The following is a 27,964-nucleotide window of genomic DNA, read 5'->3' as shown; positions in this document are numbered from 1 at the left end:
CCTGTGCACATTCACTACATCCCCTTTTAAAAGTGTCCTGCCTACCTCCCATCTCTCTCTGTCTCTGTCTCTCTCTCTCTGTCTCTATCTATCTATCTCTTCCCCCTCTCCCTCCCTTCTCCGCTCTCCCTTTTCCTCCCTAGCTCCCTCCCTCTCCCTCTCACCCTGCCTCTCTCCCTCCTCCCTCCTCTCTCTCCCCCTCCCCTCCTCTCTGTCTTCCCCCCTTTCTCTCCCTCTCTCTCTTTTGCTGCCTCTGTCTCCAGAGGCATGTCTCTTCTGCTTTCCTCCCACCCCACCCCAGGAGAAACAACTGTAATTCATTCAGCAGAGAGTTACCAGGACAATGAAAGGACAGCAGTGGTATGGTATGAGCACTAGTTAAGGAGTTATGTATTTAGCCTGAGATGGAATCAGCAGTTTGCTAGGCCAAAGAGAATAGGGATTTTTTAAATAACAATATGCAATATTTAAAAGGCTGCTGGTACATTTTGTGGATTCACAGAACAGTGCAAAGAGCAAGAAAAAAGTTACAGGTGAAAGAAGTCTTGCTTTGTTCTAGGAGCTTTCTAACATTTGGTGCTGTCATATAATGGCATAGGAGGGTATCCCAGGCCTTTGCATAGATTTCAAATCTCTACTTTTGGCTCTTGCTTTTTTTCCTATATAATTGTGCTCCTTCTTGAGACAGAAAAGGTAAAACGAGGTTGGCAAACTGAAGGATGAAGACGAGCTTCCCTTTTTTAACTTTTGAGTAATATACTACTGGTTATGAAGATAGTTGTACAGGATTATTTTAAATTTCCTGATCATGGGCGTATAATAGATGTACTATAATAGTATGTACTATTCAGTAAATATACTGTTGGGAACTGACTCCACTGAGGGAGACAGTCCTAATTTGTTATGTAAAATCAGTCTAACAGCACTACCAGCAAAGTGTGTGATCTCTTTCAAGTCTGTTGCTTATACTCCGCACACTGATAAGAAACTTCAAGAGAATTGTAGCTTTCAGATCAGATTACATGTCACCAATATAAACTTTGTTATCTGCTTCTCTCCCTCTGCCTGTTTGGCTTGGCTGTTACTTCCTTGATTGGGAGCTCAGCTTCCTTCCACACTGTTACCAGCCTCTTGGTCCTGGTGCGTCTTCTTTTCCTAATAGGAAGGACATCTGTGTTACCAGTGACCTATATTTTCTTTCTTCAGACATAGAACATATACTTTAAGTCTTTCACCATTTTGGCTAACATTTAAAAATGCCTCTGGCCCAATGCTAGGGAACAAAAGTGAAATTGTCCCTGAAACTTTGTTTTCCTTACTTAGCAACTTTTACAATTAATGGCCAAAGTTTCTCCTGTGGCTTCTCTTCCTGAGGATCGTGCTTATTTATTTCCCCCAACAGTCTCATGTGACCTTGTTAAAAGCTTCATGTAATTCCCAAATAAATTACATTTACTGTTTTGTTTCTATCTAGTATTTTATTGACATTTCCTGATAAGTTTAATAGGATAAAGAGAAACAGTGTTCTCTTTATAGACTCAGTGGGTGATTTGACCTCAGCCAGTTAACCTTATCCTGATGTAGAAGGAAGCTATTCTTAATTAGACTCTATCAGTTTCTCTATTATCAACACAAGAGCTTCTCATCTATATCACTATAAATCTTAATTTTATTGTTGCTCTTTCCTAAAGAAAGCCTTCATATTAGCAAAACAGCATTGTTCAGAACAGTTGCTGGTTTTTGGATGCTCAGCCATGTCACACTTTATTTCCTTCAGAAACTCTCAGCTGAACACCATCTGGCCCTGGTGATTTATTGCTGTGGAATTTCTCAAGTTGCTCTCTTTTTTCCCCCTAGGAAATTACTCCTTGCTACTGCATCACCAGTTATTCTCAAAGTGCCCTTGGAGTAGTCCTACCCCACAGTACAGGTGTGCAGTACAGGTCAGTGCAACAAAAGACCCAGTGATGTGCCGTGCAACCCTTATCTCTGGCTTGACTCTTCTTAGCTGAGGAGCCCAGCACTTCCACTCAGGCTACCTGTTTTATCCTTCAGTTACTCTTTGTCCCTTTCATATTTCAGATTTTTTCACTTCCCAACAATACATCTCTGGTGCTTTATTTTTAAAATGCTATATTACAAGATGATCTCGGCACTTTCAACAGATTCATGAACAGTTCTATGGATTTGTTTCCAGTTTTTCTTTTGGCTCTGCACAGACTTCTCTTCTGATCTTTCAAATAATGTCATCATGCATTATATCTTGTAGCTACTGGCCTTCTATTTAAGTGGCTTGTATTGCTTTTAAACTCTTTCCTTCTCTCTCAAAAGGCTGCTAACTGGAATTTTCCTTACAAAGTTAACTATACTTCTTAGTCTCACCTTTTGTGTTCCCAGTAAGAGATGCCCACACTAATTAGACCATGTGCTTTGATTGTGTGGCCTTCCCATTTGCTGGTTCCACTCCCACGCACACTCGTTCTGTACATTGCCTTACTCTGATTCTGCTTCTCACTGCCCAAATAAGCCATGCTACTGCATGTTAATTATTGCTCCCTTTCATTGTACTCTCCTGTCATTCATTTAGATAATAATGGACATAATTAAAATCATGCATTGTAGTAGCCTTTCTAGGAAGAATGCTGAACAGCAAAGGTTAAAAGCAATTTATGTTATTCTTTTAGATTCTATAGTTAACAATTTTTATACCTGAACTTGGTTCAAATAATTATTTTGTTAAAAAGATTACTTAATATGATTTAAAGTATAGTTGTGATTTAAATATATTCTGTCTTCACTTAGAGTAATTTAGTACAATTTTTTTAATTTTCAGAGTTTTACCATACTCAATTGTATCATAAATTATTTATCATTTTCAACTTATGAAATAAAATTAAGGATTATATCTTAACTTTTAGGTGTTTTTGATGTAACCTTTGCTTTAAAATACAAATCCAACTAGTCTTACAACTGATTATCTCTGAATATAAACATCATTTTCTTAGTTTTATAAGTAGTTACAGATTACAACAGCAGAGAAAAGGAATGCTGATTTGGTTTATTTTAATATTAGCATATTGTTCCTTCATGTAAGGCAGGCTGTTCTAACAAAAGTTCGCCCTGTAATATCTGAATCTTATATGGATATGTTCCTTGAAATTTTTAATATATTGAGATTCTGTACCCAAAGTACTTTGCACTTATATCTTCAAATATATGTATATATAAGGATATTTGTGTATCTATATGTACATTTCAAGAAATGTCTACTATATTTTTACATTATGCATGTGTGTGTAGATATACAACTGTATGTGTGTGTGTGTGCACATGCATGTGTATGTGTGTTTAAGCTGGAGAACAATTGAAGTGTCATCCTCAGGAATAGCCATGCTCCTCCTCTGAGGAGGAACCTTTCATTGGGCTAGATATGACCAGGTAGGAAAGACTGCCTGACAAGGAAGCCGGGAATACTCATGTCCACACCTCCCCAACACTGGGATTAGATATGAATACTACAATGCCTAGTATTTTATGGGAGTTTTGAGGATCAAATGCAGATGCTCATCATATAGGGCAAGTGCATTACCAACTATGCAGCCCCCTTAGCCCTTAGAATTTACATTTTAAACTTGCTTAAAATTTAATAGTTAGTCCTCTTACAATTAAAAAATACAATATTGACAAATAAATTTGAAATGGTCATACAATAATGCATACTACTCTAAAAGCTAAACCTCAGTGTCACACATAGGGATATATCAGATAGCTTGCACTAAAAACAATGTTCATTATAATATGTAATAGTTATTTGAAAACTTATAAAAGAAGTCAGGGAGTCATCTTTTTTGTCTGTTTGTTTGTTTTTGGTCTGTGTAGCATATTGGATACAAAAATTCATTTTTATTATCTATTTTCTATAATCCAGAGAATGATCCATAATAGATAGTTTGCTGGTTTGAATGAAAATGACTCCCATAGTGTCATAGGGAGTGGCACTATTAGGAGGTGTGGCCTTGTTGAGGTAGGTGTGACCTTCTTAGAAGAAGTGTGTAACTGGGGGATAGGGTTTGAGGTCTCAGAAGCTCCAGCCAAGCCCACTGTCTCCCTCTTTCTTCCTGCTGCCTACCAATACAGATGTAGAACTCTCAGGTCCTTCTCTAGCACCATGTCAGCCTGCTTGCCACCATGCTTCACACTGTGAAGGTAGTGAACTAAACCTCTGAACCTGTAAGTCAGCTCCACTTAAATGTTTTCTTTAAAAGACTTGCTGTGGTTCTTGTGTCTCTTCACAGCAATAGAAACACCAAGACAGACAACAGACAGACAATAGATATTATATACACAGTAGAACATCATCAAATGGGGTATTCAAAGCATCCTTCAGATATTAGACAAGGCACTCAGCTGGACTTCGAATTTAGCTTTCTCTTCATGAATGAGCTTCCAATTTTCTTTCCAGCTGTAGTAACTGTTATATCACATGATAAACAATAGGAACATCTGTTAGAAATGGTTAACCTTCAAGCAGTTGTCAAGGACACAGTGTTTTTACTCTGGATGTTTGGCTGCTATGTTCTTTCTCCGCCACAGAGTCAATGAGGCCAGCCCATCTCTGGGGGTCTTGGAAAACACTTTGAGACAAACATACTTGAATGAAAAAAATGGAGTGTTGGGGGATGGGGGGAACGGGACTCTGCTACCATAGTCAGCTTTGCAGTGAGCTTAAACAACATGCGATAATTTATCAATGTAATATATATATAATATAAATATTCCTTACTTGGAGTGATTGAAAATGAGATATCCCATTTTAGCTGAGATTACAGCATAATGTATTAAAACTGGGTAGATCAAAGATGTGTTATAACATGTATAGGACTTATCCTCTTATGAATCACTTAACATATAAGAGGTATTTTATTGTTAATCTCTCAGTTTATGCTGGCTGGTTTGTATAAGTTTAAATACTCAGAGTAAATGTACAAAAGCAGTAGAAGTATTGCCTCTCTTTATTAAAGGTCTGAAGTAGGTTATAACCAGCATTTTCTAATTGTGTGTGCTTCAGTTTCTAGCAAGTTATTCTCATACTGTAGAAGTCATAACTACAGCCCTGATAATTTCTTTTTCTTTATTCCATAAAACATTTAGGAGTGTAGGATAGTGAAGAAATGTACAGGATTGAATGCTAGTGCTCATATATATATATTGAAAAAGTGTGACAAGACCACAATACAAAGCAAGGTTGCCCACTAGTATCATGTCTAGTCAGCATAATACTAGAAATCTTAACCAAAGCAATTAAATGAGAAAAAGAAATCAAAAGCATGAAGTCATAAACAAACAAAATTATTTCTTGTTTGCAAATGATATCCTGATCAAGGACCAGAAAGCTCTACAGACTTAACAGAAAGTTAAGACTGTCTATCCAACAAAACTTCAGCACACAAAATCAGCATACTAAAAGGTAATTGTATCTCTACATACAAATAATGAGCTATCAGAAAATGAAATCTGGGAAAACAATGCCATTCAAAATGGCAACATGAATAAAATACATAGGAATAATCTCAATCAAAGAGATGGGAGATTTGGACACTGAAAATTATTTTAAAAATCAAAAAGGAAATTGAAAATAAAAATAGAAACAAAGTTGATGTTAACTATTTACAAGAATTAAAATGGTCAAAATGTACATATAATCCAAAGTAAATTAATAGATTCAGGGCAACCTTCATTCACCATTGGCATTCTGGTTGATATCCATGAGAGGCCTACCCTTTTCTGTAGAAATGGAGGAATGGATGTACCAGGCCACCAACCAGCTCCCAAATCATGACATGGAGATTTATTAGTTTTGAATGCTCAGCCTAGCTTAGGCTTGTTTCTGGATAATTCTTTTAACTTAAATTAACCTGTTTCTCTTTACCTTTTGCCTCCGGCTTTATATCTCTCTTCCTTCTGTATATCTTACTTTTCTACTTTTCTCTATATCTGGCTCGTGGCTGCCTGGCTCTGTCCCTCTCTTTTTCCCTCGTTCTCGACATTCTTCTTTTCTTTCTCTTCTATAGCCTAGATTTTTCCTTCTGTTTATTCTCTCTACCCACCAGAGTCATCTATTCCTCCTCTGCCTAGCTATTAGTCTTTCATCTTTTTATTAGACCAGTCAGGTGCCTTAGGCGGGTAAGTTGAAACAACAACAACACATCTTTTCATAATTAAACAAATGCACACAAATGAATATAACATTTTTACCTGGTTAAATATTCCACAACACGTAGATGGGAGGCAGGGAGGAAGTGGGTGGGAGGGACTAGGAAGAAAGGGAGGAAGAAAACTGTGGAAGGGATGTAAAAAGACAATAATTATTATATAGCTATTTTTATAATTATAACTATTTTTATTATTATTATTTTAAAAGTAGAAAAAGTCCCCAGAGTCATAGGAAAGCACAGGAGATCAATAGTTAAGTCAAATGTAAGCAGTAACAAAGCTATGAATTTTGCATAATGAGTCCAAATATAAATCTATGACACCTTTTCATTTTATATTATTTTTCAATATGATGTTTGTTGTAATTTAAGAAAAGCAGCAGGAGAGAGAAAGATACCATGCAACAGAGCTCAAATGGAGAGTCTTTTTTATTAGGGAAAGTGATCATAAAAAGGTGAAAAGGAAGTGTGGAGACCAGCCTCCACGGAGCAGCAGGAGACATGAAGGGGTGGGGGACAGACAGACAGGGAGAGGGAGAGAAAGAAAGAGAGAAAGGAGGGTGGGAGGTACAGAATCCTTTTAAAGGGGAACATAGTGAATATGCACAGGTGGTGGGTGCTTTTAGTGGCTACAGCTGAGGGTGTATCCTGTCACAACCCCTAGAATAGGCCAGTATAGATACCTGAATACTAACAGTGTTACCATTACAATATCATATAGACCTATGGAAAAAGAAACCCAGAAGTAAATCCATGCCTCTGTGATGCACTTCTGCAAAGTTGCCAGTAACACATGAGTGTTGTGGTGAAATTACAATACACGGGATAGGGATGAAATAAGTTAATTTTATTGGTGAGAAATCACTTAGATGCAAAACCGATAACCCAGGGTCAGCGCTCCAAGCATCCAATCTAAGATGCCCTCCGAGAGCTCACCGGAACCCAGAGAGAAAGTGCCTGTCCTTCCCCTCAGACCTAAATCCCACAGGCTCCTTTGTACCTGTGACCATGCCCAGATGGGTGTGGTCAGTGCCACCCATTCCTAATAAGATCTCTCACTACACATGAGTGTGGTGATATATTATTTATGATTTATTAAAGTTTGCGTGAAGATTTAGAAAGCAAAGTCAGCCTCTAGCTATAGAGATCAGGCAATGGTGATACACACCTTTAATCCCAGGACTAGAGGAGACAAAGGCAAATGGATCTCTCTGAGTTCAAAGCCACCCAGGGCTATACCACATTGGATCAGTCTAAAACAGTAACAGAGCTCACTCCTTTAATCTCAACATGAGAAAGGTATATAAAAGATTGCATCTGGGTCTTCAGTAGTCACTCTCAGGAGTCTCTAGCTACTTTGCTAAAGCATAGCAGTCTGGGTGAGTCTGAGGAGCAGTGAAGTCAGGAGCAGTCTGAGGATCGCCCCTTTGGTCTGAGCTGAGGTAGAGGTAAGCGCTAGTGGCTGGCTGCTTTCCTTTTCTGATCTTCAGCTTGAAGCTTAAACCCCAATATCTGTCTCTGGGTCTTTTACTTATCATGTTACTCAAGAGAATAAGACAGTTCTTTCAATGAACAGTGCTAGAAAAAGGAGAGAGACAAATACTACATGACCTCATTTATAAGTAGAATTTATAAATGCGAAACTTGGGGGCGGGGGAGAGTACAAAACAGTTAAGGAAAGAGGGTTTGCATTATGAGTTATGCAAGATGAATAAATTCTAGAGATCCCATGTTCTCACTGTTACTGTAGCTAATAACACTGTATTGTGTAGTTGAACTTTTCCAGTGTTTTATTAACTTTTTACAATTTTCATTTTACTAACTTTCAGTTTTTTATTTGGGTAATAGTTTCAGGTTTATATTATGATTAACTGACCTATAAAAATAATGTAGATTTATAGACTAGAGATGATAAATCTTTACTTTTCAGAGGGGCAGTTGAAAGTATCTCACCTTGTTGCTCGGGCTGACCCCAAACTATGTATGTAGCCCAAGTTTGTGGTTCTTCCTGTTTCAGACTCTGGAATATAGGATTACATGCATGGACCAACATACCTTTTTCAGTAGGAGTTTTTACCATATTGAAAACCATTAAGTAGGACTTCAAATATGTAGGGCAATGGTAGAACTCTTGCCTAGCAGCAGGGAAGCCTGGTTTCAGTCTTTAGTTATGTGAGGTGATAGAAAAATAATTAGCTTTGGTGTGATCAATATTTAAAATGCATACATATATGTTATTATTAAGTTGAATACTTTAAGTATACATGATTTTAAACTGTCAAATATACTTCAGTAAATGTGGCAAGGAGGGAGGAGAAAATAACTTGGTCAGATTTGCATTTTACCAAGTTCATTCTTACTGTCATCATTAAAATTTATACTCCTCAGGCTCTTTTCTGTATTTTTTTACTCACATTGAGTGTTGTCCAACAGTCAGTTCATCTCACAGCTTCTGTTTCTATTTCTGAATTTCCAGTCCAGACCTCTCTGCTGGGCTCTGACCCCATTTACCCCAATGCCAATTAGATGTCTCTTCTCTGGAGAGTCTTAGGAAATACAGCATAGTCCTAGAATGATATTTACCCTTTATTTCTCTTCCAAATTTTGCATGTTTTGCTTCTTTGCATCTGAATTAGTGGTAGCTAGTACTATTATCTTTTAGCTTCCTCCATACTAAAAACCTGAGAGTCATCTGTAAGAACTGTTTATATCCCACCTACCATCCGTTGCTTTCAACTATGTCCCCTTCCTCTCTTATTAATGGTTTTGTTCTAGTGCAGCCTCTCTCACTTACACCGCTGGTGTGCCCGATCACTCACTTTTCATCTGTCCTGCAACTGTGCTTCCAAAGAAAGAAGAGGACTACAGCTAGAATGACCTTTCTAAATTTCTAACTGGATCAAAGGTTGAACTAGATCACACTACAGTCTGCTAGAATCTGTCAGTCCTCTGTAATTCAGCTGTAAACTCTCACAGGAAAAACTAAAACCAGAAGGACCTGGCATTCATTAATTAGTTAATTAATTAATTATTTTGTTTCTTTGTTAGCTTACGGTTTTTTTTCATTTGTTGCATCTTTATCCTTAGCTCTTTGCTATCCCACAACCTCTAACCTTACCAGACTTTAAGGTTCCAGTAGTTCTCATGTTCACAACTGGTTAGAACACTTAGGCAAATCTTCATAAAGAAATATTTCCAGTATTCCCTTCTGTTGTACCTATATCTTTCACTTTTTCTTTGTTCTTTTCATGTTAAGAACTGCAAGTATTTTTGAAGTAGCAAAAAGGAAAATTTTGTCCACTAACTAGTAAGTGTTGATTATTATAACTGCATAATTATTCTCCACGTGATTTACTGGCCATTCACTTAAAATATTCCACAGATTTTAAAGTGATTCCATAGAGTGAGTCTACTTGATACTAAAAATCTAAGTTTATATATTTAAGAAAGAAGACCCATACCAAGACAAGCCTTGACACAGTGACTAAGATTGTTAAGAATTTGGTGACCCAATTAGAGAAATGGAAAGTATAAATGTTGAAATAATGTCCTTACTTAAATATTCACTTTCACATGTCAGCTCATTTTTATTTTAGAGGTTACATAACCTATCTTTTTTCCTATCTGTCATTTTTAACAAAAATTTTTCCATTTCATTTCCAAAATGCTCCAATATGCCAATATGTTATAATGATATAGGTTTTGCATCTGGGAACAACTAAATGTTACATTTCTTTAGAAAAAAATTAAATATTACAAAATGTGATTACTTGTGACCATGATAGAGACAGCAAGAGATTGTGTGTGTGTGTGTGTGTGTGTGTGTGTGTGTGTGTGTGTGTGTGTGTGTGTTAATTGCAAACTTACATTAGATTCTCAGTTCCTGCTTGCAATGGATTAAATGAAAATTATAGGCAGGCCAGAAATTGCTCTTCAGACTAATTATGCTGTTTCTAATATCAGTAGTGATTTTACAGTTAAAAGTGTACACTGCTAAAGTTAAGATTGGAACAAAATTCATTTCACTAGACTCTGTTAAAAATAGCATTATCAACTATTTTCTGATGTTTCCCATACCGTATATTGAGCTGTCCTGAAGAAATAAACCTCCACTTGCTTTCGTGACAGTAGATAATAAATTGGCTGATATAATTCAGTTGAGATGTTGAAAACTGCACTGAAAATAATGGGGCATAACATTTTAGGGTTAACATTTATTCATAGATGATGCAATTAAATAAAACACGCATTAACTTCAAGGTCAGTCAGTAAAGTAATAAAATTGAATATTTTAATTGAATTGTAATCGTTTCCCATTGATACATGCAACTAAAGTAAAATGGATGTCAGCTCTCAAATTATAGTTCTTCCTCCTAATTAATTTCTTAATTCTGCATGGAGTTATCCAGTGCCTAGGTCTTGTTGTGGGTTTATTCACTCACCCGGCTTCCATCAAGGAATGTCTATAAGATGTGATTGAATGGTTAGATGTCAGAATTTATAGTAAATCTTTTCTTGTACCTTAGAGCAAAATCTTGTTAGTAACTTAAAATTATCTCTTTCTTGTGAATTAAAGAGCGTTTGAAATGAAATGGCATCCTACATGCCAAGGTTCATTTTTGTTTTCAACTCGAACATTGACTTGATTATTTTATAAACTTCCAAAGAAACTCAGTGGTGAATATATTTTATTGATGCTAATCTGACCCTGAGCCTCAATCCTCAATTATAAACATTCCTGAATATCAGAGTTCTCTGTGAGTAACATACAGTTAGAAATTCCTAATTCCTGAAAGGAGTAGAGGAAGGGAAAACTGAGATCAGGATATATTGTGTGAGAAATTTTTCAATAAAAAAAGAAAATCATAAACACACAAAAAAAAACCCAAGGTACCAAATTCTTGGATGCTAATTTTATACATTAAGGTGATCCATTTTACCAGATGTTTATTGATACACAAGCTGCACATGGAATAGTAAAATGTTTCTAAATAAGTAAAATTTATAAAAATGTGTGAAACTGTAAGAAAATTGAGAATTCATTTTATTGGGTTTTCATTTACATGTTATTAATAATTTATGGAGTCATTGGTGCTCTTGGAATTAAGAGTTTCTTGAGAGCTCTTATGCATCTGAATATCTTGATGGGATAGGCCCAGTAGTCTTTCTACCACAACTAGTAAAGCCTGGACTGATTTAAAGATATTAATAATGAGTGGCTTAGGCCATTGCCTTCTCAAGGACATTAGTGTCAACCCCTAGAAATCTCTGGCTCTTATCCAAGAAATACTTTCTAAAAACAACCTGAAATGCATTTCGTATGAATAGTTATCATGAGGTCCCTAATGACTTGTCACTTTCTAATGAACAGAAAAAAAGAAATGAAGCAAATGTAGAAATGTCTCTAATGGAGTTTCCTGCCAGGTGTGAGAAGCAAAAGACCTAAGTAGGCCTTATTGAGGACAGTTCAACATATAAGCCTAACATTAGTGTTACTATATATAGTGTTGTTTAATGTAGATAGATCTATTCAGAAAAGTACCCAGGTTACCATATTGAATTGAGACACTTTAAGTACTGAAGTTGTGATATTTTTGGTAAAGAATTATGGACTATTCTAAATAGACACATTGTTTTGAGAGTAACTATGATTTGATTTCTTAGTATAAGTGTATCCATATTGTACCATTAAGTGAATTAATTTTATAGGTGTAAACAGTCTAACACTATTCTTTTGTATTCTTATTCTATAAATATGTTTAAAGCTAAAATAAGAATAAAACAGATAGATCACATTGTTGTCTTTAAATAAAATAAATCACAACAACGAAAATGCCTAGGCTTTGCATTTCCTGTCTTTGAACTTATGTTATTATAATTCCCTAAAAAAGAAAGTCAGATTGAAGGAAGCATCTGCCTATTGACACAATTGAAATAAACTAAAAGTTCTTTTCTACAAATAAGAAATTCAACTATCCCAGGGAAATGGGAAAATAAGTGATGGCAATGCCCTGCTCAAAGTACATTTAAGTTTAAAATCAAAACCATTTAAAATACATATACATTGCTTTCCTAGGTGAGGAGGAGTCAAGGGGAGGGAAGTGTGCCTTTATAGTTGTAATCTGACACTTACCTAGAAAAAAATTTAACCTTTCCTGACAGGCTTAGACCCTGATAAGCATCTTGGGAAAACCCTGGGTGAAATGGAGCCGTATCTTTTGGAGGTAAGAATTTATATTCATCTTCAAAATATCAGGATCTGAAGGAGGAAAGTAGTACCATAGCGTAATGACTATATGAATGAACTTTGTTTCAGAAAACTTTAGGTGCATTCATTTTATGATTTGTGAAAAGATTAAATTTCATAGTATCCATAGAAGTGTGTTTAAAATTATATAAGATGATTTCCAGTTTGACCCAAACTGGGATGAGTCTGTAATTGCAAGAGTAAGTAAGCAGAAAGGAAAATGCTGTGAGGACATGTACTTTTGTTAAAATGGGTGCCATGTGCTGTAGGGCTAGTCCTGGCGTTCAGATGGAAGCCTCTGCAGAAGCACAGTCTCTCTGACTTGCGCTCAGTGTCAAGCGCAGGAGTAGGAGCTTCTGCAGGTACTGAATCCAGTCCTCTTTACAAAGACCAACCTACTTTCCAAGAATCAAAGGAATTATCCTAACATGTCAAATAAGTTGATAAGATATGTGTGTTTACCCTAATAACCTGCATCAGATACATCAACCAGGTTCCTAATAGTAAGCACAGGTAGGAGCTGTTAGATGGAATTGGGCCACAGGTCCTAGAGTAGCTGATAAAAGAACTTAAACAGATTTGAATGATGGGTGAAATTTAACTGGGCAGTGGCCACAAAGTAAATCAATATGAATGAAGACTCATTAGCAGGAAGGCACACAGAGAAAAGAAGAAACTTGATCATAATGAAATTAAACTGGTGTTGATAGATTGGTAAGGAAAAGATACAATGGAAATATAGGGCAGTCTTGAAGGGCCTTCAGGGATGGGCCAGGCAATTTAGGATAAGAAATAATATGATTTAGAGGACTCTTAAACTGCAATTCATACTATTTTTTAAAAGTTGAGGAAATAATAGTCTAATGGCAGTATTTATTTATGGATTAGGAATGGAAAAATTGGAAGTAGCGTCCATGAAACTGTTATAGGAAACAGATGTGTGATAGAACTATATGGAAATATTGTGATAGGAAGATGAAAAGACATTGGCATCAACATTTTCACAAGCTGGAAAATGAGGAATCAACAATTATTCACACACAAGGAAGGAAATTAGAAGCACTTATTATTACAGATGACAGTAGAATTTAGTGAAAAACCATGACAAGCTTGATCACAAACAGACTAGATTTTATGTTACAACATGTACCCTGAAGACAAATGTTTTTAACCCATGAGACGGCAGAGGACTACGGTTTGTTATTTGTCAGTGTATTGCAGGTAGTTAGACAATGACTTGACCCATGGGTGCTTCCTTTCTCAGTATGAAGCAGTTATGGAATACTGCTTTCACTCTACCCCACTACATGAGTTTCATTGTTTCTCATAGTTGAGCTGTGAGGTAACTCAATGCTGAGTGCATACTGTGTGCTGAGTGGTCTCCATGCATGACTAGTTAGTTATCTAACAAACCTATACAAGCATTAGTGTAGCATTTTCAGTTGAAGCGTCACTTCTGAGGAGAACTTTTCCAAAGCCACATGGCTAAGGGAATATCAGAAATAAAATTTGTGTGTAAGTGTAACTGATTTCAGAGCATTGACTTTGTTCTACTCATAAATCATTTTGAGTTAAACTAAAATAAGAAAAGCATTGCCTTAGCCATAGAACAAGTAGTATGAGCAGTAACATTAGTAGCGGAGAAGAGCATCAGTCATGGCAGAAGCTAGGAGTTTCATGCATATGAGAGGGAATACAATACAGAAGAGTATACTACAAAGAGATCCATCAAGAGGTATGTGTAACTTAAGAACAGCAGTATGAAAAAGAATGAGAAAATATCTTCACCTGGTGTACAAATAGACTTTGAGGGCCCATGCCACAATATTGGAGGCTCTCTCAGCCGGGACTCTTGGGGAGGGCCTAGGCTCTGCCCTGGATGAAATGACAGTTACTGGAGATCCACCATGGATGGCCTCACCCTCCTTGGTGAGTGGAGATTGGGTAGGGGGCTGGGGGACCTGGTGGGGAGGGCGGGAGAGGAGGGGAAGGAGATGGATCTGGGATTGACATGCAAAATAAGATTGTTTCTAACCTAAATTAAAAAAAAAAAAGACTACGGTAACATGGAAGCCCACAGAAGGCTATCAAAAAGTCATGAGAGGCAAATAATGTTACAGACCACAAAAGTTGGAAAACTATAGAGCAATTGGCTTCCAGCAACAAACTGTTAGCAGGTAGTAGCCTACCATCCACCCAGTTTCCTAATGTAGAAAGGTGGAAATTTTCCTTACTCAGTAATACATTCCATTAATCATTCTTGTTGATGGCATTCAAAATTGATGTCTCAAAACAAGGTGCCTTGACATTTGAGCAGCACTAAAAGAAGGTCACTCTGACCTTTGCTATTCTCCCTAGAGCAGGCAATGAAGGAATGCTTTGACCTTCCTCTAAAGTATGAGACTTCCATTGCAGATGTTCCCTCCCTATGCCTGGAGGAAGGGAACATCACATAGGAGTACAGGAAAGAACCCAAAACAGACAGTGTGCTGTTCTTTGTAGAACCTGTTTGTATGCTCACACTGCAAACCTCTGTATCTAAACCAATAGTATAAGATACCCAATAAATAAGTAAATCCTCTGAGTGCAGCATGAAATTATATGTTAAAGAGCACCATTTATAAAATAAAATTGTAATGATTTCTATAAACCCCATGGTCTTCTCTAGGTGAGAGCGTATATGAGAAGTTCATTTGCTTTGACTCCTCCCATCTTTGGTTTTAGAAAGAATAGCAGATAACTGAGAGTTATTTTAAAACAAAGCATCATGATTTAATAAGAAAATTTACAACTAATGCTAATACTATCTGTTAAGGGGATAAAAATTTAAACATGGAAATTATGAGCTCCTTACTTTAGTTCTGTAATTATTCATCTACAAGTAACATTATTGTGAATGTTCATATTATGTAGACATGCCCCCAAAACAAATTCATGCAAGTCATTCCCTTTTCATATGTTGGGAATTCACTTTTAAGATGCTGAGATTCCAAAGTATTTCTATATGCCATGAATGGCCAAAATAAATTACATCTGCTCCAACCGTTTTTTTTTTAAAAGACTTACTCTAATAATAATTGCATGACAAACCAATATTCTTCTCTGCTTAAAAGTTATCTAGAGGAGAGTATGATTTAGATATCTATGAAACATTAAACATGCTTTTATGCAAGAAAATTATGTTAATTACTTCTTAGTAAAAGCAATCAAACTACTTACAAAATAACAAATTATTTCATCACCAAGTAAAGTACAGACAAATAACAAGTGTGTTCATCTTACCCACTGGCCATGTGATCTATATAATTTCTGTGTTAACTCCCCAAATGATTAAATGTGAAGGAGAGAAATAGTGACATCACCTATTCAATGACTAATAAGAAAAACACTCATTATTCCCTGTATTAGCTATTCAAAAATGGAGAATTTGTATCCTCTTCCCTAGAGTAGAATGAAAGACATCAATAACTTCTCTTTCTTATCCTTGATAGACAGGGGCAATTTGTTTCTGGTTCAAATTGAACTTGTCAGTACATGCCAGTCAGGCTTTTCTTACAGGGCATGCTCACATCTGAACCATAGCAGGAGGGCAGTTGATTGTTGAATACTATGTGTGACATAATGCTCAGAGGGCATGTGTGAGTGTCCAGGAAATAAAAAAAAACATAAAGTCAGGTGACATGAAAAGCCATGCATGAAAAAAATTCTACATTCCAGAGGTAACATAGAATTGAAATACAAAAATGAGTTTCAGAGCAGCATAAGGTACTATGACCTATTAAGACTGGTTGTCTATGTTGAAGTGAAGGAAACTCATTGGGGCTTATGTTCATCACTTCAAACTTTATTTTACAAAAGTATCCTTTTAATTTTCTCAAGTCAATCAGGGTCTTTTCAAATCTGCTAGTTGCTCTAATGCCTACATATTCATGTTTAGGATGGGAAAGAAAGCTGGAAGCCTTTGGTTATGGGTTAAATAGTTCAATTTTACTGAGTAGGAAAATTTGGTCACCTAAGGTTTTTACTGAAGAATACTATCCATATAGTATTAAGGAAAATTAGAAAGGTTATATAACATGTTGGAGAAATTGGGAAGGTGAATATAGAAATCAAGAGGATATGAGAAAATCCCTTAAAGCGATGGAAGAAAAAACAAACCAAAAAATGCAAGAAATGGAGGAAAAGACAAAGCAAAAATTGCAAGAAACAATTCAAACAGTGCAAGGATTGATGGCTGAAATGGAGACAATAAAAAAAAAACACAGTCTGAAGGAATACTGGAAATAGAAAAGATGGAAAAGATGGGCAAAATGGTCAGGTACTACAAATGAAAGCATAACTAACAGAATAAAAGAGATAGAAGAGAGAATCTCAGGTGTTGAAGATACACTAAGGGAAATAGATTCATTAACACCTATCAAATGAACCCAAGAAACAAGTAGAGGAAGCAATCCTAATATATAAGAAATTAGACTTCAAACTAGAATCAGTCAAAAGAGATAAATTAGGTCATTTCACACTCATCACAGGAGAAGACTACCAAGATGAAGTCTCAATTCTGAACACCTATGCCCCAAATACAAAGTCATCCACATTCATAAAAGAAACATTACTAAAACTCAAATCACATATAAACTTCACACACTTATACAGACAATAAAAGGACTGGGAAAGAAATCAATGAAACATCGCCCTTTATAATTGCCACAAACAACATAAAATAACTTGGGGTAACACTAACCAAACAAGTGAAAGGCCTGTATTGCAAGAAATTTGAGTCTTTAAAGAAGACACCAGAAAATGGAAAGATCTCCTATGCTCTTGGATAAGTAGGATCAATGTACAGTAAAAATGGCAATCTTGTCAAAAACAGTCTACAGATTAAATGCAATCCCAATTAAAATCCCAGCACAATTCTTCACAGGCCTTGAAAGAACAATTCTCAACTTTATATGGAAAAACAAAAGACCCAGTATAGCCAAAACAACCCTGTTCAACAAAGCAACATCTGAAGGCATCACCATCCCTGATGTCAAGCTCTATTATAGAGCTATCATCTTGAAAACAGCTTGGTATTTGCACAAATATAGACAGGTAGACCGATGGAATTTAATTGAAAACCTTGATATTAACCCAAACACATACAAACACCTGACCTTTGACAAAGAAGCTAAAATTATACAATGGAAAAATAAGAAAGCATCTTCAACAAATGGTGCTGGCATAACCAGATGCTGGCATGTAGAAGATAGATCCATATCTATTGCCATGCACAGAACTTAAGTCCAGATGGTTCAAAGTCCTCAACATAAATCCAGCCACACTCAACCTCTTAGAAGAGAAAGTGTGTGGTACGTTGAACGAATTGTTACAGGAGACCACTTCCTGAACATAACACCAGGAGCATAGACACTTAAATGGACAATTAATAAATGGGACCTCCTGAAACTGAGAAGCTTCTGCAAGGCAAATGACACAGTCAACAAGACAAAAAGGCAGCACACAGAATGGGAATAGATATTCACTAACCCCACATCTGACAGAGGGCTGATCTCCAAAATTTACCAAGAACTCAAGAAACAAGTCTCCAAAACACCAAAGGATCCAATCAAAAAGTGGGGTACTGAACTAAATGGTGAATTCTCAGTAGAGGAGTCTAAAATGGCTGAGAGACACTTAAGAAAGTTCTCAACATTCTTAGCTATTAGGGAAATGCAAGTCAAAACAACTCTGAAATACGATCTTATTCCTGTCAGAATGGCTAAAATCAAATACACCAATGAAAGTTTATGCTGGAGATGATGTGGAGAAAGGGGAACACTCCTCCACTTCTGATGGGAGTGCCAACTAATACAGTAACTCTTAGGCATATACCCAAAAAATGCACATTCATACAACAAGGATGTCTATTCCACTATGTTCATAGCAGCATTATTTGTAATAGTCAGAATCTGGAAGCAACCTAGATCTAGTACATTTACACAATAGAGAACTACTCAGGAAAAAACAATGGAATCTTGAAATTGCAGGCAAATGGACTGCACTAGAAAAAACCATCCTGAGTGAGGTAACCTAGTCACAAAAAGACAAAACACTCATATATGGATTTTAGGCATGGATCAGGGGAATGCCAGTCTACAATCCCACTTCCAGAGAGTCTGGGAAACAAGAAGGACACTAAGAGAGATATGCATGGTACCCCAGAGAACGAGAATGAGGCAAGATCTCCTGAGAGGAGGGGAGAGAGAGCCAGGAAAAAGAGGGAAAGAAGAGGAGGGCATGGAGGAGCAGGAAGGTTGAGTCAGGGGAAGAATAGAGTAGAACAGGATGAGAGATACCATAATAGAGAGAGTCATTATAGGCTTGAGGAGAAATCTGGCGCTAGTGAGATCTCCAGAGATGTAAAAGGATGACACCATCTGGCAAACTAAGCAATAGTGGAGAGGCTACCTTAAATGCCCTTCCTTGATAATGAGTTTGATGACTACTTTATATGCCATCCTAGAACCTTCATTCAGTGACTGATGGAAACAGAGGCAGACACCCACAGCTAAACACTGAACTGAACTCCTGGAACCCAGTGACAGAGAGGGAGGAGTGATGAGGAAAGTAGTCGAGACTGGGCGGTGAAAGCCACAGAGACAGCTGACCTGAACAGAGGGGAGCTCTTGGACCCCAGACTGATGGTTGAGAGGCCAGCATGGGACTGATCCAGACCCCCTGAATGTGGGTGTCAGTGAGGAGGCCTAGACAATCTATGGGGTCTTGGGTAGTAGATCAGTATTTATCCCTGGCATACAAATGAACTTTGGGTGCCCATCCCACATTGATGGATGCTCTCTCAGCATGGACACGTGGGGGAGGGCCTAGGCCCTGCCCTGTATGAAAAGACAGACTCTGGAGATCCCCCATGGATGGCCTCACCCTCCCTGGGGAACAGAGTGAGTTTTGGGTGGGGGCCGGGGGGCTTTGGGGAGCGGGAGAGGAGGGGAGGGAGAAAGAGTTGAGATTGACATGTGACGCAAGCTTGTTTCTAATTTAAATAAAAAAAGATAAAAATAATATATGTATTCATAAAAAAAGAAAGATGGAAAAGAGCAACAAAATTTCAGCATTAAGCTAACCTAATGAGACAAATTGTTTGGTGGTTTCCTTACAATAATGCTGGCAGAATCTTATCAAGGAGAAAATAAGTAGAGTATATGATAATCCCAGTTTTAAGATACAGCCAGACCCAGAGGACGGGTGTTGCTTACTGTAAACAGTATGAACATGATTAACATGTCTTAGAAAAATAAATTGAAGGTGTACTTCATGAACAGTTCTCTGGCATATATACTTTTGGTTACTAAACTTGGGGAAACATAAGGAAAGTGACATTTTCTATACCATGCATATTTTTTTGCTTTTATATTCCAAGATTCTTGTGTTTTATAGAGTACCAATTCACTTAAGTAGATATCTCTGAAGAAGATGCTACCAGGTTACCAAGCATCTGACATTCGTGAGTCACTCACTTATGTTATATCATGAAGCTAATAGAGCTTAGGGAAACAACAGAAATACCTGAATTCAGTAAGAATGTTTATTGATTTGTCAGTCTTAGAGATCACTGGGGCTTTTATCCAAATTTCATAACTGGAAACCTATACTTCCATACTAGTAAATTAATAATAGAGGAGGAAAGTGGGTTCTAAATATTAATTGATATCACTATTTAATCCTTATTTTGTGGTACTGCAATATGAATTTCAAGAACTGAAGACACTGTCTTGTTTTTAACTTTTTCTTCTCTCAAGACTGCTCAATAAATATTTGTTGAGGAGATGATTGATAGGATGGGTAAATATTAATATTTTGTGTAAGCCAAGGATTGCAGGGCATACACAGATGTCATTGTATACCTCTTAAGAGCATATGTTGAATTAATATAGCAGTTTATGTTACTTTACTAACGGGAACCACTTCTATAGGGTGTAACAGCCACCCAGCCTTTAATACTTCTGCTATCCTTTGTATTACAAAACAAAAGAGAGTTTTCAATGAGGCATTTTCCAGTAGAGAAAAGCTAAGTATTGATCGTATATAATCTCCACATAGACTAACCAGTGAGTCATAAAGGTAAAATTAGAAGGTCCGTGGTGGGAAGTTGTTAGAAAATCAGTAGAACACCAAGTGCAGAGCAAATAAATGCCCTGAAATCCATATCTCATTGTTACTGCTGTGTGGTTTTTATTGCAGAAAAGATATTAATTTAATTTAGTTTAGTATGACAAAGCAGTCTTGTCCTATTATCTGGTCCCAGAGGGACCACCCCTTATAATTTGGCCTTGCAGAGTCTCTGCTTTATAACTGAGGCAAAAGTTTATCCATCTTTCCCTTTGGAGCCCTTATAGAAAACACTATCCCATTCTCCTTCCCACACTCTCCCTGCTGTTTGGCTTTACAGTGTGTCTTCTTTAGTGTTTTTATTGCTGTGAAGAGACACTATGAGCACAGCAACTCTTATGAAAGTAACATTTAATTGGGGCTGGCTTACAGTTTCAGAGGTTCTGTCCATCATCATCATGACAGGGACCATGGCAATATGCATTGCTGCAGTGGTAGCTTAGACCTACATCTTACAGGCAACAGGAATTCAATTGAGACACTGGGCGGTATCCTGATCATAAGAAACCTCAAAGGCCACCCCCACAGTGACATACTTCCTCCAACAAGGCCATACCCAACTCCAAGAAAGCCACACCTCCTAATAGTGCCACTCCTTATGAGATTATGGGGGCTAGTTACATTCAAACTACCACACAGTGCCATTCACATTACTTCTGACTCTCACTGTGAGAAGTAGAATGTTCATAGATCCACACTGAAGTCACACAGTCAGAATAGCAGCACAACTGCAAAAATTCTCAAATAAACTTGTAACCAGCAGGGAAAGCTGAAGACTTAGGAAGCAGCCACATCCTTGGCAGTAAGTAAAAGAATCTCTCCTCTGAGCTGAAAAGATTTGAACGTGTGGCACTTATGTGCATGAAAAGCTATTCCACTCTGAATCAGGAGCTGTGGAATTGTGATGGCAAAGCTTCAACAGAGAGTCTGGAAGATCATTATCAGTGACAGCCTGTGCAAGTGGCCTCGACATTGAAGCCCACTGTGTATCAGCAAAGGGTTTTCACTCTCATTATCATCACATAATGGCTTATAGTTCAAACAAATAATACAGAATAATACAGGGGGGTTTGTTTGTTTGTTATTCTGGAGGTTTTGTTTCTTTCGTTTTGGGTTAGTTGCTTGCTTTTATTTTAATTTCAGATTAATAACTTTGTAAACTGAACCTTATTAAGACTTAAGAACTTTTTAAAGACTTTCTACAGCTTTGGAAGTTCGCTGGTTTTTAGTACCCTACAATATTCCTTAAAATAACATCCTCTAGCATGTATGCGATTTCTTTTTGTTTATAGGCCTCAGAAAAATATTAATTTCTTTGTTTGATAAATTCTCTAATAACAACATCTTTGCCCCTTCCAAGTCAAAGAGCAGGAGGCATATGGTTAGGCCTTGTCTATTCTCAGCTGCCTTTGAATCTAAAGCAAGCATCAGTGCTAAAATTTATCATATATTTAAGTTTAATTCATTGTAAATAAAAGTTCTGGTTCCCTCTAACTTTTTAAACACGGTTTGAAATTATTACAATGTTTTTTGGAAACAATGACCTCTTTAAACACATGTCTTAAGCAAAGGTAATATTCTATAGCCTACAATATATTTTAGAATCAGTATCCTGTATTCATTTTCAGGAGAGGCTAGCCTGCTAAATGAGTATTTTGAGGATATCATATTAATTTTTATTTTTCTTCATCTTTCCTGATTCTCAGCTTTCTACGAAGTATGGTGTCCACGTATGTGGGGAAGGTGGCGAGTATGAAACCTTTACTTTGGATTGCCCTCTATTTAAGAAGAAAATCATTGTGTAAGATACCATTTCAGCATCTTCCTTTTTCTTAAATTTAAGTGATAGAAGCAACTCAGCATTTAGCTTGAGGCAGCTTTGGTTGCAAGAAATAAAACATTTCCCTTAAGTTCACAAACACTCAATTTGTTTAATCCCAAGGAAGTTTTGTGAATACTTAAATCAATACCTGACAAGACGAGGCCTTCATAGAGGGCTGTAAACTTTTTAGACATTGCACTTTCGTTTACTTGCTGATTACGGCCTGCAGTAAAACTGGTGCCTACACACTGACACTTTTATCCTTTCCTGAAGTGTGAATTGCCTGTATTATTTATCTTTCATTACTGCTACATTTGATAAACTGCCACATCAGTAGCCTGTGGGTTCCATTAACTTCAGCCTCGTTTTCCTCTTTCTTGGCTTTAACAAGTTAGAATGATGAGACTAGACATTTCTCTTCAGTTATTTGTGGGGAGGGGTTATATTTTTACATATAAACTTTGTTTTGAAGCAGATTCAGTTCATGGTAAGTAGTGTGGTACCTCTGCTATAAATCGTAAAAATTAGTATAATGAAAAAATGGGAACTTAGTCTAGTTCATCACTTTATTAGTTGTGTTCTACATTGTGCCACACTTTGTATGTGTTGGGGGAGCATTTCCTCTGTTTTTGTTTTGTTTTGTTTCCAAGTTCATGCCTCTGTTGAGTTCCAGACCAGTCTGGTCTACAGAGTGAGTCCCAGGACTCCCAAGGCTACACAGAGAAACCTTCTCTCTGTAAAATAAAAAAAAAAGATTTGAATTATTAGAACAATTAATAATAGTCAAGGGAATATTCCGGGACACTAAGACTAAAACTTTTGGCCAGGTGGTGGTAGTACATGCGTTTAATCCCAGCATTTGTGAGGCAGAAACAGACAGATGTCTGTGAGTTCTGAAGCTAACCTGATCTACAAATCAAATTCCAGAACAGCCAGAGCCATTACACAGAGAAACCCTGTGTGGAAGAAGAAAAAAAGACTAAAACTGTTTCATCTCCAAATCCAGTATTCGTGACTCTTGCTTTCATGGTCTCCCAACTTCTTTTGCATTGATAATTAACATATCACTAATTTATTTTGCATTTTTGTCAGATGCCTGTTGTTTCTAATTTATTTTGCATGTTTTATCAAGTGTCTGTTGTTTCCATTGAATTCTGCTGATCACTATTGATGCCAATTGTTTTTCCCTTTATAAATTTGAAGTGAAAACATATTTCTGTATTAACTGTGACAGAAGGTAGCAAAGTTACTATCTGGAAGTTTGTGAACTGTGGGTCCCTTTAAATAGCAAAAGTGTCAGTGTTTCCTAGTATGGGAGGATTTCAGGCCTCTCCTCCGGGCAGCAGGAGTGATTAGGCACAAGGTATGGATCTGGTAAGCACACCAAATTATCTGTGTTGTAGGGACTGCTCAGAAGTAGTCATACACTCTGCTGATGCGTTTGCACCTGTGGCTTATCTTCGACTTTCAGAGTTGCACCTGGAAGCAAAGGTAAGTAACTGTCAGACTGCTGTGATTTCAGACAAGTGAGAGGCATGCATTCATTCTCTTGTGTGATCCTGCAACAGGAGGCAGTGGAGCAGAGAAATCGATTTATTCAGCCAACAACTTATAGTTTCGAGGATGTTGTATAACACAAAGGACCTACATTCTAAAGAATTTGACGGTTAATTAAAAAAGAATGATAAATACTAAAAAGACAAGAACAGTATAAAACCAGTAAGTCATCAAACTTGATAATTGGATTGTAGCGAATAAGCATTTGTGGTAAGATTTGAGAGATTTTCATTATACAAGGCTTTCAAGGAGGAAAAGAAAAAGGAGAGAAAAGCTACAAATGCTATAAATGAGAGAATTGACAAAAAGACGGAAAAATGATACAAAATGCAGTAAAATAAAACATGAGTTTTCTTTTAAATACATTGGTGATCAGTATGAAGCAGATCCCTGTTCAGTCTGTCTTTGGGGATAGGATAAGATCTGTGTTATATTTTTGAATGAAAGGCATAGAGAGGTTACATCCTGGTCTCCCTTATGTAAGGAGAAAGAGTCATGATAGAAAACACAAATAATAGGAAAAGGTCTTGTGTCCTGTTTTCTTGCCTACTTCCTGAGGCACACTCATAGCTGTCTATGTGTGACCAGGAATGTTTTCACAATGATGTTTTCAGGTTTGGCAGCTTCTCTAAAAGTAGAATGGCAACAGTGGTCCCCAAATCTCAGAAGAGCACTTACTAGCACCAGCAAGATGACTCAGCTATTAAAAGTGAAAGTATTTACCATGAAAGCCTCATTATCACACACACACACACACACACACTCACACACACTCACTCACTCACTCACTCACTCACAAATTGTGCATGTCAGTCTCCCAGAAAAACTAATGATGAGCAAGGTTGGATACCTATAGATTATTGGAATAGGCTAAAAGTAAACATTGGTAACCTTTTATCAAAAATTGGTGACATCGAAGGGTGACATTATTCCATCCAAACACCTTCCAAATTCAATAAAAGGACTCCTTACTTTTTTAGCCCTCTTCTGCTTATGCTGCCTTGAGCATGGCTGGGAATCTAAAACACTACAATCTTCCTTAAGCATTTCTCCCTTCTAAGCTTAGCTTCACCATGTAGCTCACTAGGGTTCTCCTGGTATTTCATAATCTTCATAGGCCAGTAGCCCACTGCATATAACTATTGTTTCTTTGATACTGTTGTTTCTATGACTACAGACATTAATAAATATGTCACATTTTCCTTCTGTTTCCTTGTAGGTGTCTTCAGTACCTGGGAATGATGAAACAACTAGCTATATACACAATTCTTGAAATTTATGCTGCATTTTAAAAATTATTATGGCCAACTTCTCTCATTACATTTTTATACGTCTTCAAAAAATATAATGGGATCATTGATTAACTGGAAGGACTTCAGTGAATCCTTCTCTAATATTGCCAGTTTCCTTAACCTTCTTTCCAAACGCTATGATATACATCTTGTTGCTCACTTTCAAATTTATGGCCTTTTTTTCATTACCATTTTTATATTCCTTGACATCTCTCTCTCTCTCTCTCTCTCTCTCTCCCTCTCCCTCTCCCTTTCACTCTCTTATCCTAGAACTCACTCTGTAGACCAGGGCTGATATCGAACTCATAGAGATCCATCTTTCTCTGCTTCCCAGGTGATGTAATTAAAGGTGTGTGGCACCACTGCCCAGCAATATTTCTTTTTCATTTGTGTCCTCCCTTTCATTATACCACATGTCATGGAGAAGAGGCATCAGTAAGTGAAGAAGACCCTACCCTGACAATCAAGCTCACTGTAATTAAGTGTCACCAATGGAATTTATATTTTTTGTTGTTTTTAATGTAATCATTATTCATACTTTCCACATCAGTGGATAAAGAGAAGGAATATTATCTTAAATGGCTGGTTTTTTATGATTGATTTTTTTTGTATAATGCTGTGTATGATTTGATGAATTGTGGGTGCCTGGATCAAGACGTTTCAGAGGATAATATTAATATGTGGCCTACCAATCACTCTTGTGGTATTTTGCTGAAGAACCTGGCTGCCTTTTACCCTTGTCCAAAAAGCTTGCCCAAGGTTAAAGTGAAGAGTTTTGGGTTAATTCCCTTGGCAAAGGAAATCTCAAAACACTCTGTTGTGTGGTTACTAGTGTTAACATTGATGAAGATTTATAATGAAAAAGAGCAAGCTGAGCAAGAAAAATATTTGGGGAAAAACTGAGCACCAGCTAAGTCCTGTGTTCAAGGAGATGAACAGATTAAGAAATGAAATAAACCATGTAGTGGCCTCAGGGTAAGATGCCACTCAACTTGTGAAAAGGAATTAAAGAAAAGCTTAGATCTGGGTGGTGGTGATGGTGCACTTCTTTAATCCCAGCATCAGGAGGCAGAGGCTAGTGGATCTCTGAGTCTGAGGCCAGCCTGGTGTACCAAGAAAGTTATGGTTGATTTTTTAAAGAAAATTTTAAATATAACTTTTGTATACCTCATACAATTTTTAAAGGCAGACTATTTTGTAGAATAATTTTATGTTCTCTGCAAAGATGAATGGAAAAGCACAGAGGGCCTGTGTATATTTTCTATCTCATTGGAACACAGTCTGCCTCATGTCAACATCCTATGCTACAGAGATGTTTCTGTTGTAACTGATAAACCTACTTTGGTAGGTCCTTATCACCAAAGGCCCATGGTTATCCAGGAGAGTTGGCTCGCTCCTATAATTCCAGAAGTTGAGAGGTTGAGGCAGGAAGAATGTCGTGAGTTTGAGACCTGGGTTACCTTGTCTCAAAAACAAATAAAAAGATCATAGTTGATATCAAGGCTCATAATTGTGGTTTTTATACTCCATGGGATTTAACAAATTTTAAGGGACATATATCCATTATTATGGTCCTATAACAATAGTTTTCCTGTCCTAAGAATCCTCTGTGCTCCACCTCTTCATCCTTCACCTTATGTACTCCTTATAACTACTGATGTTTATGCTCTCTAGTTACACATTTTCCAGAATATCATTGACTTACTAATATGCATTTGGATTCTCTCATGTCTTGCTATAGCTGTTTCTCCTTTTTTGGTGACCATGACTAAGGCTGCTATCAGAATTCATGGACAAGTTATGTAAATCCAAGTATTCAGTTCATTTGTTTTTTTTAATTTTTTTTATTTTTAAATTTAAATTGGAAACAAGGTTGCTTCACATGTCAATTCCACATCCCTCTCCCTTTCCCTCCCCTTCTCCCATGCCCTCCCACCAATGCCTCCAATATCCCCTCATTTCCCCAGGGAGGGTGAGGCCTTCCATGGGGGTGTCCATAGTCTGTCATTTCATCCAGGGCAGGGCCTAGACCCTCCCCCGAGAGTTCAGGGTGAGAGTGCATCTCTCAATGCTGGATGGGCACCCAAAGTCCATTTGTATACCCAGGATAAATACTGATCTACTACCCAAGGCCCAGTAGATTACCTAGGCCTCCTCACCGACACCCACATTCAGGGGGTCTTAATCAGTCCCATGCTGGATTCCCAGCCATCAGCCTGGGATTCAAGAGCTAACTCTTATCAGGTCAGCTGTTTCTGGGGGTTAAACCAGCCCAGTCTTAACCCCTTAACTCATCAGTCCTCCCTCTCTGTCACTGAATTACTTAAGTTCAGCTCAGTGTTTAGCTGTGGGAGTCTGCCTCTGCTTCCGTCAGCCATTGAATGAAGGTTCTGTTTCCCACACTCTCTGGCCATGGGATTGTAGGCTGGCACTCCCCAGATCTATGTCTAAAATCTATATATGAGAGAGTACATGCCATGTTTCTCTTTTTGTGACTGGGTTACCTCACTCAGGATGGTTTCTTCTAGTGTCATCCATTTGCCTGCAAATTTCAGGAGTCCATTGTTTTTTTCTGCTGAATAGTATCATGAAGGGGTGTTGGATTTTGTCAAAGGCTTTTTCTGCATCTAGTGAGATGATCATGTGATTTTTGTTTTTCATCTTG

General features: G+C 37.3%; 1 protein-coding gene across 1 annotated transcript in view; it reads left to right on the top strand.

Annotated features, from left to right (window-relative positions):
• Dph6 (diphthamine biosynthesis 6) overlaps window positions 1-26,794 on the top strand; it is a 117,824-nt gene extending 91,030 nt beyond the window's left edge. The window contains exons 6-9 of the mRNA XM_005064762.4: window positions 12,375-12,436; window positions 22,335-22,429; window positions 23,854-23,941; window positions 25,227-26,794. Of these exons, the coding sequence (XP_005064819.3) occupies window positions 12,375-12,436; window positions 22,335-22,429; window positions 23,854-23,941; window positions 25,227-25,280 (299 nt within the window). The 3' untranslated portion in view covers window positions 25,281-26,794. The remainder of the gene's footprint in view (window positions 1-12,374; window positions 12,437-22,334; window positions 22,430-23,853; window positions 23,942-25,226) is intronic.
• Window positions 26,795-27,964: the final 1,170 nt, after the last annotated feature.

This window comes from Mesocricetus auratus, unplaced genomic scaffold, assembly GCF_017639785.1.
Source record: "Mesocricetus auratus isolate SY011 unplaced genomic scaffold, BCM_Maur_2.0 Super-Scaffold_100004, whole genome shotgun sequence".
In the NCBI taxonomy this organism is placed as follows: Eukaryota; Metazoa; Chordata; class Mammalia; order Rodentia; family Cricetidae; genus Mesocricetus; species Mesocricetus auratus.
Note: the sequence above shows the minus strand (reverse complement) of the source record. Positions and strands in the feature narration are given on the sequence as shown.